At 45.7% G+C, this 13,779-nt stretch overlaps 2 protein-coding genes across 5 annotated transcripts in view; one reads left to right on the forward strand and one right to left on the reverse strand.

Moving 5' to 3' along the window:
- Nucleotides 1-214: 214 nt before the first annotated feature.
- YARS2 (tyrosyl-tRNA synthetase 2) lies at nucleotides 215-5,151 on the forward strand. Its single transcript, XM_084279142.1, has 5 exons — nucleotides 215-1,036; nucleotides 1,958-2,125; nucleotides 3,357-3,512; nucleotides 3,842-4,012; nucleotides 4,480-5,151. The coding sequence occupies exons 1-5, from the start codon at nucleotides 228-230 to the stop codon at nucleotides 4,637-4,639; spliced, it is 1,464 nt and encodes a 487-aa protein (XP_084135268.1). The 5' UTR covers nucleotides 215-227; the 3' UTR covers nucleotides 4,640-5,151.
- A 4,579-nt stretch (nucleotides 5,152-9,730) lies between these two features.
- The window catches only part of DNM1L (dynamin 1 like), a gene marked incomplete at its 5' end in the record, with an annotated part of 38,445 nt that continues 34,396 nt past the window's right edge, over nucleotides 9,731-13,779 (reverse strand). For all 4 annotated transcript variants that reach the window (XM_084279270.1, XM_084279268.1, XM_084279269.1 and 1 more), the window contains 2 exons: nucleotides 9,731-11,006; nucleotides 11,542-11,701. In XM_084279270.1, the coding sequence (XP_084135396.1) occupies nucleotides 10,950-11,006; nucleotides 11,542-11,701 (217 nt within the window). In that variant the 3' untranslated portion in view covers nucleotides 9,731-10,949. The remainder of the gene's footprint in view (nucleotides 11,007-11,541; nucleotides 11,702-13,779) is intronic.

Raw genomic sequence — 13,779 nt, forward strand, 5'->3', positions numbered from 1 at the left:
CAGCGCAGTCCCACACCCCGGTACTCCGCGTCGCAGAAAAGCCACGAGTGCAGGAGGAGGGAGGAGTCAGCACACGGTCTTTCTGCCAGCCCCTGCTCCGACGCGCCAAGGGACGGGCAGCGTGCAGGTTCCCCGCCCGCCCCGGCAGCGCCAGACCTCCCGGTCTGACGGGCCGCGCAGGGAGCCCCGCCCCGCCCCGCCCCGATCCCAGCGGCCCCCGGGGCAAGATGGCGGCGCCCACGCTGGGGCGGCGGTGCGTTCAGGCGGCGGGGCTGTGGGGCGTCCCTCGCCGGGCCCCGCCGCCGCTCCGGCTCCCGCTCCGGCGGCGAGCCCACCAGCAACCGCGCCGGGCCCGGGGAGCAGGGGGGCTGCTGGCAGCGCAGTGCGAGCGCGGCCTCTTCCAGGAGGTGTTCCCGGCGGAGAGTGCGGAGGAGCAGCTGCTGGAGCTGCTGGAGCCGGGCCGCCCGCCCCTCACCGCCTACTGCGGCTTCGACCCCACGGCCGACTCGCTGCACGTCGGGCACCTGCTGGCCGTCATGGCGCTCCTCCACTTCCAGCGCGCCGGCCACAACGTCCTCGCCGTGGTGGGCGGGGCCACCGCGCGCCTCGGGGACCCCAGCGGCCGGGAGCGCGCGCGGGACCCCCTGTCGGCCGAGCAGGTGCGGGAGCACGCGCGGGGCCTGCGCGCCGGCCTGGAGCGGCTGCTGGAGAACCACCGCGAGCTGTTCTGGGCGGCGGGCGGGCGGCCGCTGGGGCAGGCGGCGGTGCTGGACAACGCCGCCTGGCTCGGCCGCCAGCCGCTGCTCGACTTCCTCGGCGGCGCCGGCGGCCGGCTTCGCATGGGCACGCTGCTCAGCCGGCAGAGCTGCCAGGCGCGGCTGCGCAGCCCCGAGGGCATGAGCCTGGCAGAGTTCCTCTACCCGGCGCTGCAGGCCTACGACTTCCTCCACCTCCACCGGCACCACGGCTGCCGCATCCAGCTGGGGGGAGCCGACCAGATGGGGAACATCATGTCCGGCTACGAGCTCGTCACCAAGTACGGCGGGGCTGGCGGGGGAGCGCGGGGCGCTGGGGCACGGCACGGCGGGGCGCCTCCCCGGCCCGGAGGCGGCTGACAGCCCCATAAGCAGCCGGAGCGGGAGCCGCCCCTCGGAGAGCTGGCGTTGGGCGGGACCCCGGGGCCGGAGGAGCAGCACTGACTCTCCCGACCGTGGGCCTGGCACCCGGGCCCGGGTTGTAAGCCTTTTCCGTGAGGCGCTGACCAGAGCCTTCAGCGAAGAGGCTGGGCGCTGGTGTCACTGGGTCCCAGAGCCGAATCGGATGCTGCCCTGAATCGCGGGGTAGAATCGCGACAGGGCCGCTGCTGGGCAGCGCGTTTCAGCCCGACTGCGCCGAAGCCGGGGGCAGCTGCGGCCTTTGGGTAGAGCTGGCTGCCTCTCTCCTCTCGCAAATGAGACGAGCCCCGGTGCCGGTGAGCTCTTGCTTACCCGCTGCGTTTGGTGCCAGCCTGGGAAAAGCTGCAGGAGCAAATCGGTGAGCACGGGGCAGCCTTTCTCCTTTGGTGTCTGTTACCAGGCACCGGCGACTCGCCTCACGGGCGGCTGCAGTTAGCGCCCAGACCCCACGGCGAAAGGTGCAGGACACGTGAATTTGCTCTTGCTGTTGGTCGTGAAACGTCTTTGTTACGCTCAAAGGGAGTGAAATTTTTTTAAATTCAAGGCTTACTTTTTTTTCCCTAAAGCACTTGTCATGAAACAGTGTCCTGGCGTCTCTCAACCCACCCCCACCTTTCCCCCACCCCCCCGCCCCCGTTTCACTAAACTGCTCAAGGGTGGAACGCTTATATTTTAATGCTTATATTCCAGTGCTTATAGACAGACTAACTTTACCGAGGAACAGGGGATTTCTATAATTTTAATTATTTTAATTTACACGCAGTGACTCTTCTCTTTCTCAGGACGACGGGAACAGATGTGTTTGGAATTACTGTACCTCTTATTACCAGTACTACTGGGGATAAACTGGGAAAGACTGCTGGCAATGCAGTGTGGCTGAACAGAGATAAGACTTCTCCGTTTGAGCTGTATCAGTTTTTTGTGAGACAACAGGATAACATAGTTGAGAAGTAAGTAGGGTTTTTTTCATGTGGGTTTTTCTCATTTCCTTGTAAAACCTGATCCTGACTGTTTTCTGTGACTGTTTCGTGTGGATACGTGCAACGCCACCTCTGTGTAGACAGATATGTTAATTATAACTGTATATTGGTTAAACAAACAGGCATGGCTGGTTCCTAAGTGTACAGGACAGTGGAACCTGTCTCCATATGCTGGCATAGGCAGCATAAAAATCAGAAGGTGGATGAACAAAGAAAGTGTAATGCAGTTTGTTCTGCCAGTGGGGTGACTTGATCTTATGAGGTATGTTAGTTTCCCTACTGTAACACTGCAGTATCAAAGGAAATCTCTACTCCTGAGTAATAAGCAACTGCAGTTTAATAGATCTCAATTACTACAAGTGTTTTACCTGGTATGAAGTATCCAGAAACACCACATTCTGATTACAAGCAGCTACTTAACCAGTTACATGCAAACACATAAAGGTCAACTTCTAGAACTGCATCACACTGAAAACTCCATATCCCTAAGTGAACTGAAATCCTGCCTTGTTGGGAAAAAGCTAAAAAGTTCCTACTTATTATTCTATTAACAGCCTCAATTAGCAGGCTCCTTAGGGATAGGTTAAAAAACCCCCTCAAAAACTCAAAATCAAACACGCAGATTTATTTATAGTTTATATACAGTACCTACTGAAGCTCTAGAATTTTATTATTCCTGCACTGCAGTGGATCATCTTGTGTATCTCCTGGGGTGCTGGCACCCTTACCTTGGGGACCACTACTCCAGATAAAAACAGGCTGAGGAGACGGTTACACTGTCCAGCTACTGCTTAAAGCTGTAGCATGTACAAAGACAAAATTCTGAGTGATCATTACTTAATTCCAGTGAGCAAGACATGGTCTTGGATTTCTTGTGCTATTTCTGAATTCACAAGGTAAAACCTTGTTAGGCCACACACAGTTCCAATCAATCCTGTAAATGTTTCAAGGGAAAACCAGGTGGTTGATTGCAGTAACTCCTATGTCTGCAGGCAGAATGTTAAGCAGAATGTGAGTTATCCCAGTAAGCAGAGACACATCGGCAAAAATAGAGAGGTTTCTTTGAAAGGACAGAGTATCTGTAAGAGGCGTTTCTTAAATTGACTAAGAATCATTTTGGTGTAGTTAAAAGCAGCTTGAATGACAAAGGGAATCCAGTGATGTCTGTATAGATAAGGTATTTTTTTTCTCCTTCTCATAGATACCTGAAACTCTTCACCTTCCTTCCTCTTGAGGAGATTGACCACATCATGAAAATGCATGCTAAAGAGCCTGAAAAATGGGGCCCTCAGAAACGACTTGCTGCAGAAGTAACCAAGCTTGTTCATGGTAGAGAGGGGCTAGAATCTGCTAAGAGGTGAAGTTTGATTTGTCGAGCAGTTTGCTTTCAGATTTATTCAATGGTAATTATCCATTTCCAGGGACTATTTTTTTGCTGCTCAGCTGTTAACAGAGAGAAATGTAGCGATTCTATAGAGTTAAAAATACAGTACCTGCATAAAAAAGATTGCAGTGCAGTAGGTCACAGTAAAAAAACCTAACAGTCAAATTGGGGTGTTGTTCAAGTACTTCTCCTACTCTGTGGACCCTCAGAAGAAGCTGGGGAGAGGAACTGGGATTAGCTGAGTAGTACTTCATGTGAAGATGAGACCAGCTCTGAGCTTTTAATGATTCTTGTTCTTGTAGGTGCACTAAGGCCCTGTATTACAGCAGCGTGGAGGCGCTGGAAGCTATGTCTGACCAAGAGTTACACGAACTTTTTAAGCAAGCTCCTTCAGCTGAACTGATGCTTGAACCTGGAATGACCGTTCTCGACTTGTGTCGCAAAGCAAACGCCATTCCAGATGGACCCAGCGGGTACGTTGCCATCTGCACTCTTCGGTAATGCCCCACGTAAACAGGTTGTAGTGGGGGTGCTTTCAGAAGTTAAAAGGCCAGGGCAGCCAAATCTGGTAGAAACAGGTTAATGAGCTATGTACTGGCATTACAAGAGGGGAGCAGGCGTGGCCTCATTCTATTTTGAAGAGAAAGGGTAGGATAACGCTGCATCCTGTACCTTCTCTGTAAAATCTACACTTGATGAAGGGACAGCCTATGGCAACAGCCTCAGTTTCCTTATACCTTTCAAAGAATGGGAATGGTAGAAGCTAAGGTTAACTTCAGTCACTCTGTCCTGGACTGAAAGAAAGTAAAGCGTAAGAGAAATAAAGTTTATTCAATTATAGATCCAACCGAAAAACCCTTAACTACACTTTAAGTACATTACAAGGGTGAACAGCTCCTCCTTGCAGTTACCAGTGGTTGGTTTTGTTTTCTTTTTCAAGGTACCAGAAAATTACCCATGGTGGCGTGTCAATCAACGGGACTCGAGTGACTAATCCTGAGGCTGTCCTTATTCTCGGGCAGCATATTCTCAAGAATGGAGTATCGCTGCTTAGGATTGGGAAGAAAAATTACTACATTATAAAGTGGCTGCAGTTGTGACAACAGAACATCTCCCTACAATGACAGATCACTCCAACTCTGTTGCTGGAAGGTGATGTTTCCATACTGTGCGTTACCATGTAGCTCACAAACTGCCTGATACTGGCGTTCTGTTTTGAAATACACCAACAGAGTCAAAACAAAGGCAGCTGAGTGATACCACTGAAGAGATCGTGTAGGAGCTCTGCCTTCTTGAAAGCACCACTCATAACAGGGTATGCGCAAGATGACAAAAAGATTCAGAGTCCAGAGGTGGAGATTATCTTCCCCTCCTTTACCAGCCTTCAGTGTTGTAGGAGAACAGCGGCCAGGTGCTCTGCAGTGTAAGCCACAGCAAGATGAGCAAAAGCCTACTCAAAACTGGTACTACTGCAGAGGAGGATGTATGCTGCCTTCATCTGAACAGAGAAACCTGTGTCAGGACAACCAGCCTAGGAGCAACACTTTTTTTCTATACAGGTTTACTCTGAAGGAAGCTGCAGACTCACAATAAATGGGTAGAACGATTGAGCCCTAAATCTCCGTTTCTTACTGGTTATGTATGGGGGCACATTGCATTAAAACTTTCCAGCCTTCGTGTGGTAATACAGAGCTAATAATTTTCTAGAGCCTGTGTAAGCTTAAATCAACCCAATGGGTTCTTCTTAGGCTTTCTGTGTGCTCAGTGTGCCTTAAAAAGGTGGGTGACACTCATTCAGCTTCTTCAGTCCTGTCAGTTACCCGGGTGTGCTTGTGCTGACCACAGTTGTTGACAGTAGATCCTGGCCCCAGTTCTCTGGGCTCTACAGTCCGTTACAAGAGTGTATTATTCCAGAATGTTTGAAGCACATACATGAAAGTGTTTTAATTTTAGATGCCTGGGAGTTGTGGGCAAACAGCAGCACAAGGGTCCCTGTACTAGAAAACATGTGGGGGAAGCTCTAGTGCTTTTGCAATTTAACAAAGACACTTCAGACAGAGCAGTGTGCAAAAGTAGCAATCTCCACTGAGAGAGATGTGATCTTGCTGCTTACAGGTGAGTCAGCATTTGGGATCACAGCTTCCTCATTGTCTTGAAGACCCCCTGAAAGTGAAAAAGTACTCTGCGAGTTGGTGGAACAGCAACATCTACAGTTAAGGGTAGTATTCCTTTATTGCTCAGGGACACCACCGCCCCTTTATCGCTAGCCACTACAGCTGCTTACACAGCTGGAATTGAAGCAGCAGGGAGTACAGCACCTTGCTGTGGGGTTTGGGGTTGGGTTATTTGGGCAGCATAGGTGCCACAGTCCTTATGGTCAGGTCACCTGAACAACACAGCCCACCAGTGGTCACCAAGTACAAGCCTGTGTTTGAATTGCCCAGTGCTGGGTGACTGCCTGCGAGAATACAGTATGGGACCCTCCCTCCCCAGTTTGACCACAGATGGAGCTCAGGCTGCCTTAGGAAGTACTTGACTGAGCGCTTTGGGCCATGGCTGCAGTGCTCTTTTCAAGACTCAGGTAATCCCCAGGCTTAGGCTGCAGAGAATCATTTCTTAGCCCCCAAAATGCCTAGACAACATGGTCACGTAATCACAGGAGCCACCCGTGGAAAGGCCTTAATCCTGGCTCCCCGAGCGCAGCAACTTGCTGCCCTCTCTTACCTTGTCAGGTCAGTCAGCTGGTTTAAACCCACCCAGCCTATGAGCAGACTAGGAAAGTTCTGAGAAAGGTTAACAAGCCTCAGGAATTCAGGTATTCCCTAGCTGCGTGGGGAGTTTTTAGGCGAGTTGTTTGGGGTTTTTCCTTGGTGGTGATCAACTTGATGCTGGCTTTATCTGCACCCTCAATCAAAACCTTCAGGATTAAGTTACAGCTTCTTCAGATTATTAAACTGTAATAGGGCAGCACTGTCAGTGCCTCACCACAGTTAATGCTATTAATTTCAGTTTCTAGATCATACTTATCCACCTGATAATGAGCCCTCTTTACCCTAATGGCTGTTAAATAAAGAAAAATAAAAAGTAGCTGCATCATTCCTACCTTAAAGAAATCCTGTTAGTTCTCAGGCCCAGTTTGTGTTGCTTGTTATGTTGCCTTGAGCTGCAGTAATGATCAGAACTCTCCTAGAGAAAACATATGGAGGAAAATCACAACTCTGGTGTGAAAACACAGAAAGTCCAGTTCATCCACTTCATACAGCCACCTTCTTCCTTACCCCAAAAGGTGAACAAGGGAACAGTACGCCAGTACATGCCCAGGTAAGCCCCTGGAGAAACACAGCAGAACGGAGCTGACAGTTCCTGTCTGGCTGCAGGAAGTAAAGTCCTAGGAGTCAAGTAGTTGTGTTCCATGTCTGATTGCCTGCCTTTTTTCCATCATCTCCAGATGGTGCAGATACATGTACAGCCACAAATTTCAGCCTTTTTGAAAGCATCAGTACCCACTTCAATCAAGTAGTAAAAGGATTTTATTTATTTTTACAAATACAAAATAGAAAGGGGAATTAAATTCTTTGCATACAAGGTTTTTATTAAGATCCATAAACGCCCAATGAATTTGTTCTGTGCTTCCTTTTGACCAACCCCTAGCAATCCAAACCCTTCCCTCTTTCCAAGAAACAACAGGACAGAACCACTGTGTTTCATGAGTGCACAGAGTATCACAACTGAGCCTTTGGACACACAGGCTGAGAGCCGAGGATGAATGAAAAGCTGAGCGTTCTTTCTTTGCCTGGTCTTGTTTTCCACGTACCCCCAAACGGGTGTGTTCAGGTAATCTGAGTCATAGCTCATCCAAATGTAAACAAGCAGATACTGAAGTACGTAACATGTCCACAAATCTCTGTTTTGGAAGGGCAAGAAGAAAAGTATTTGGGCCAGGTATTAAAAAAAACAAACCCACAACAGACCCAACAAAAGCATTTGTACAGCACTTGGTGACAGCAAAAGCTATTAACGTGTGGCAGCTAGCAATGAAGAGGTGGAAAGGCATGCAGCAAGTAAGCCAAGAGGCAGCTATCAGAACACATGAGAACACCGTCACTGGTTCAGTGCTGCCATTCAGGTATTGGTGTACCTGTTTCTCTCTCAAGCTCTCACCTCACAGCACACTTTAACTGGCCACACATGAGAAAGTAGATGCGTTTCAGACCTTCAGTACCTCCAGAAAACACCAGTTAGCAATCTGTTCTTAAACTAAAAGACTTATACTGTGTGTGTGTGTGAAAAGCCAAACTCCTCAAAATGATTCAAGTTACCAACAGGGGCACAAGAGACCAGCAAGTTTGTTTCCCCTGGTCTGTTCCACAGACCAGGGACCTAAGTTTGGACCATCCATCCAAGCTGGTGTCTGTCAAAGTCAATCATCCATAAAGCATACAGGGAAGGCAACTCAGGTACCCAAGTTTTGCTGCTTTTACTTCAGAATGAAGCAGCAGATGGCCACCCCCCCTTACCCATCTATTCCAGAAAGTGAAATTTAAAGCAGACCACTAGAAACCCCCAGGAATTTATTGACAAGTTCTGTTCACACAGGGATACCATGTTTTATTTACAGTAGTACCACACACAGGTCAGGTATTAATGTCAAACATTTCCTCATCTAAACTTAGCTACAGTGGTTATTCTCCCCTGTGATGGTGTCTTGCTGGATAGCAAGTGATTTTAACTTAACTGAAATCTGTACATCAATGGCAGAAGTATTTCTCCTTTAAATTAAATAAAGTGGACTAGAAAACATTTGTAAAACATCAGTCGAATCTGGGAAGCCTTCATTAGCTTTTTTTCATAGCTCCCCCCCAATTTCTTTTAACGGTGGCAGTAACGGTAGCATGAAGTATTTTAGTTCAATTCCAGACAACCACTTGTTTAGGAACAGCTAACAAGCCAAGTAACAGACCATCTGCCCTTACTTACAGAACTACACAGGAACTAACAATGTAGAGCTGCAGGAGGGCAAGCACAAATGTCAGTCAGTCTGTACAAATACAGGCAGTTATGCTATTTACTTGTAGGAGCATATAGGTCCTGCCACCTGAACTACGAATCAGTTCAGAACTATTTCTGGGATAGTTAATTTCGTGTATTATCTGTTTATTTAGTAACAGGATTGTTACAACATGGACTTTAAAAGACTTGCATTAAGGATTACAAATCAAGATCATTTCTTGGCACTCAAACATTACTATCAAATTAAAAAATTTTGTGAAACTTAAAAAAGCCACAACATTTCAAAAACCAAATTTACACCGTGGAAATTTCACACAACATTATGAAGCCAGTTACCACTTGCAAGAATTTCTTCAATAAATGGAACTGATTTTGTTTTATGCAGCATTTCAAGACTTTACAAGTCAGAATTATTTCTTCACAAGGGACTGTTGAGTGGGAGTTCAAAGCTTAGGTAGCAGTTCTCTTCTGGACGGCTCTACCTCACTGAAAACAGGATGTCAAACTTAAAAGGGAGAGTGGCATCAGGTGAATTCCAACCAGAAGTGTAATGCTTTTGACCAAACTAATTATTAAATGCTTTCACTGTTCACCAAAATTGATCTGAAGAGTGGCTTGCACTTCACTACAGCACATTTCTGATGTCTGAGAACTACCACCACCAGCACCCCTGGATACAACGCAAGAAGTAAAAATGACTTCCTTTGTATTCCTGACATGTAATCATGCAAACCTCATGAGGGTTTAGGCTGTTCAAAAGCAGGGCATGTATTTCTCTGTTCTGCATGAGTTATTTCAGGTCATGCATAAAGTATCTAAAAGTTGCACCCGTCAGACTTTTTACTCCTTGTGCTTATGCTGGTGACAAGCTGAGGATCACCACGAGAAAAATGCATTTTTAAACAGACCACCTTGTAAACTGAGGTCATAACAGTTTTCAGATTTCCAATCTATAGCAGCTTACAAAAGGAATTCTGTTTCTGTTAACTGAGGAAGAGGGGAAGGAACTGACTAGAGTAATAAATATTTCACTGTATTGGCCCAGTACCATAAGAGTGAGCTGCGGGTGGGAACAGCGGTGTCCTATTTTTCATGCACGTTGTGTTAAAATACCAGCAACACCATAGTAAACATTTTTACTTTATACAAAAAAGTGAATCTGCTTGAAAAGTACATGCAAGTGCACTGGCTGGAGTTTAAATAAATTTTTATTCATAATCATCAAAATTATTACTTTTTAAGGGCTAGTGTGATTGATATTTATCTGTATGAATTACAATCAGAAGCAAATAACTCATTAAGTTAATTTCCAACCTAAAATTCCCTACACTTTTAGGATTGTCCTCAAAAACAAAAAAAAGCGCCAAGGAAAAAAGCTACTTACAGCACAGTAAAATCTTCTCAAAAGTAACTGTAATCTCTGATATAAATATTCCAACCCCACAGACTTTTGCTCATACTGTCATACATTCCAAAACGGGGAAGAAGTTGCGGGGATCCCCTTCTCCCTGGCCAACTCAATCTGTTTTTAAAAGAAACACTTATTATCCCGTTACAGCTTTGAAATCCATTTTTATTTCTCAATTCTGCCAGAACAAATTTACTATGGGATGGTCCAGGGGCTTGGTCCCAGGGCGGGAGGAAGGGGAAGGTGGTTCCTGTACCTGATTATAAGCCCCAACATTCATACACAAACTCCAGTGCACATGAAGGAACGTTGCACCCACTTTCTAGCAGGCTCTTATTGTTCGCAAGCTCCAGGCAAATTCTTCCTACGTGATGCTCCATCAACTGAAGTTCAGAGCTTTGTCTGCAGTTCTGACATCAGGGGAGAAAAGGATGGGGGGACACATACATAGTAATACGGTAGACATCTCTACTGTGCTAGAAAATCGATACCTCTGTCTGTCGTAGTGCATGCAATATATTCATGAAAGAAAATAACTCGGTGCTCTCTTCTCTTCACAGTATTTAAACTTCTATTGTAAAAGCAGCTTAAAACTATGCCACAAGACTACACCGCCCATCTTTAATTAACCACAGGCAACCTGTTTTAGCAAGTTCAGGCACTGGAACTTCAATGTTTTTTTCCCCAAGTTCAAATGAGACTGTCGCTGAGACAGTCGACTTGGTCTGCTTTAATTTGCACCAGAAAGCTGGTAAGGAAACATTTAGAGCCATTTATTATGTGGATTAAATACGACTTATTTTGCAAAATACAGCATTTTTTTTTTTTTCTGTTTGCAAATCAAACCAACTGTCTTTACATGAGCAGATTTACACAGTTGCAGTACACAGATAAGAGTTCATAAATAAAAGTTCTACTCCGTATACCATGCCTAGCAGTTTTCAAGTCAATTTAACCTCCGATGCATACACATAGCGTGGCTGGCAGAGTCTTCACCACAGATGTGTCTCACGAATCTCTGCGATGATCTGACTGGCTCTCTGCAAGGCCTGCACATGGAAAGACACAACAGCCCCAGTTAACGTGGGCACGTCACAAACACATTGTAGAGAGGTAGAGAGGTGTCACGGTGAGTCCCAGCATTCCCACTGCTCATACTGCAGGGTACTGTGTAAATAAACCACGCTGCACAGGCCTGCAGGCTCTGGGTGAAGCATACACATGAACAGCACTTAAAACGTTTCAAGCTTAATCCCTCAGAAGAGAACCACTGAGCACCATAAAGTTAAGTTAAATTATTAAAGCCAAATGCATAATTGAAAATTACACGGGATTAGAGCTTCTGCTTGGTGCCCAAAATACAGTTTAAGTCTCCTCTTCCCAACTACTCAACCTACATAATACTTTCTGGTCACATACTGCTTTAACTCCTCTAGCAGGGAGAAGTAATACACTGGCATGCTCCTAAAAAGCAGCAAAGGAAAAGAAAAAAGGCAGGCAAGACTTAAAAACCCTCAAGCCCCTCACGTTTACATTGTACCAATTTAGTTCAGTACTCCCATGAGCTCTCGATCTTTTTAATACCTTCAGCATGTCAGCTGCCTCTTTCCTGCGCTGTGCCATGTCCTCAGATTCCGTCAGAAGGTCATCCAACAGCAAGGATTTGTACAGCTGGCCCACCAGCTCACTCTGAAGAGTGTCCTTCACGTGGTTCACCAGAAAATGCATCACTGCCTTTGGCACACTGCAAGCACAGAGAGATTGTTCCTTCAGGAAGGATTATTCAAACCCACATCTGTTCTAGACTGAAGTACGCACGGTGCGAGCATGTGGCGACACACAACCTGCACTTAAACTACCCGGGATTTACAACTACTGTAAATAAAAACCTCATTCTTTCAACTAAATGCAGCATCTCGTGCAATTTAGAAGCTGTCACATTTCATCCAAGCAGGATACCTGCATCATAAAGAATATGAATATATATAGAGAGAATGTAAAAAAAAAATAAATATATAAATACATTACTTTGCTCACTGGAGATCAACCTGATTCTGCACTGTGCTAGGCATGACAAAAATCAAAGCATTCAACCCTAGAATCAGAGTGTGTGAATGAGAGAGGAAAGAGGCAAAGGAAGAATTCATCTACTAAACAGCTGAACTGAAACCAGAATCGCTGTTCAAAGGCTGGGCCACATCATCTCCGACACTGCACGTAACGGGAGAGCAATTTAAAACTGCAAATGGAGTTTAAGTGTGAAAAATGTCTTTGTCTGGAACGGAGGCAGGCAGCAACCAAAGAGAATCCAGAACAATCCATCAGAAAGACACTGCAGAATCTGTAGGGCAACATTTTGCAGCTCTGTATCAGGCTGAAACACCTTACAGAAACCACTGTCTCAGCTCCAATTTCCATGCTGCTCTGCTTCCTGAAAAAAAAATTCCAAGTACTGAATGTAGTTGAACCTGATGTTTGTTAGGACTTGAGACACACAGCAGTACTTGTTCTGAAAAAGTGGGGGGAAATAGTTACACAAGTATTGACAAAGTCAAATCACTGTACTAACACAGTACCAAAATCTGGGCATATAAACACAGGATCATAAAATTGATCAGAGTGACAGCAACTGAGAACAAAAATACTGATGGTTGTTCCCAACTGAGAAACAAAGCATCTTAGCTTAGACAAAAATGGTGTAATTTTTAGCAGCAGTATTTTACAACCAGAGAGGACCAGGAGTTGACATATAATCAGTACTGACTCATTGAGTAGTGACCACATCACTTCTTCATAGCCCTAACTCTAACTCAAGGCAGATCAAGAGTTATTGCTCAGAGTGCTGAAGGCGTCACTGCACAATCACCTTAACAAGGACCACGCTCACCTGAACAGCCAGACCTAAGATCAACCAAGATCTATCAGCACATCTGAGCTTTTGGAATCACAGTCCCAAGTTCAGCTGGGAACCTTCTCACAATGTGAGTACTCTGTGCTATCGATCTACAACCGCCTTTCAATCCAAAACACTGCAAATTCTACCAAAAGAAGAGCTTAAGAAAGAAACCTAGAATATTTTGGAAGTCACCTGGCTAAGAGCGAAAACAACTCAAAACTCAGGTTCAAAGCTGCTTGGGTACACACAAACCATCCACGCACGAGCCTGAATTCGTTCTGTAAGTATGATATGGGATGGACATGACTAGCATCTTCCAGTTATTTCCTAGAAACATTTCTGAATTGGATGAGAATTTCCTAATACATTGAGTTTCTAAAGCTCAAGACAGGCATACATAATTGGGAAAAAAATGCTATTTACTGCAAAGAAGGTGAAGGGTTTGTTCAGAGTAACATTACTAGCCACTGCAGTAAAATCAGGGTAAACAAAGCAGTTCCTCCCATGAAATAATAACAATTATATTGAGGAGAATATATTAGTTTACTGGATAGAACTTTTATGACCTCACTCTAAACACTAGTTTCCAGACCCCCCAATTTCATTCAACATTGCCTACATATAAAAGCAATGTATCAAAAGTTAATTAGATACTTCCACAAAGACTTCAGCAGTTTCACATCATTCTTCATTAGATAAAAGAAAAAATATGACAATTTTTAAGCAAAACTTTAAGGGCATTTTCCACAGTTGTGTACAGAGGAAACGCCATTGCCATGCTTTCTCCATCCTTAGGGCTAAGTGCTACAACACTTTGCTGCAGTAGTTCATATTCATCATTCCTGTTTGAAACAACATGATGTCAAAGCTAAGTCTGTCAGGGCCATGCAGCACCTACAATTCATTCCAGTTATCTGCTGCAAATC

Source organism: Gallinula chloropus (genome assembly GCF_964237585.1).
Source record: "Gallinula chloropus genome assembly, chromosome: 1".
Taxonomy (NCBI): domain Eukaryota; kingdom Metazoa; phylum Chordata; class Aves; order Gruiformes; family Rallidae; genus Gallinula; species Gallinula chloropus.

Excerpts from the sequence above, each read along its gene's own strand:
- YARS2 (XM_084279142.1), top strand. The coding sequence starts at position 228 with ATGGCGGCGCCCACGCTGGGGCGGCGGTGCGTTCAGGCGGCGGGGCTG. Across the intron at positions 2,126-3,356 it reads CAGGATAACATAGTTGAGAA|ATACCTGAAACTCTTCACCT; the intron begins GTAAGTAGGGTT and ends TCCTTCTCATAG. Across the intron at positions 3,513-3,841 it reads GGGCTAGAATCTGCTAAGAG|GTGCACTAAGGCCCTGTATT; the intron begins GTGAAGTTTGAT and ends TTGTTCTTGTAG.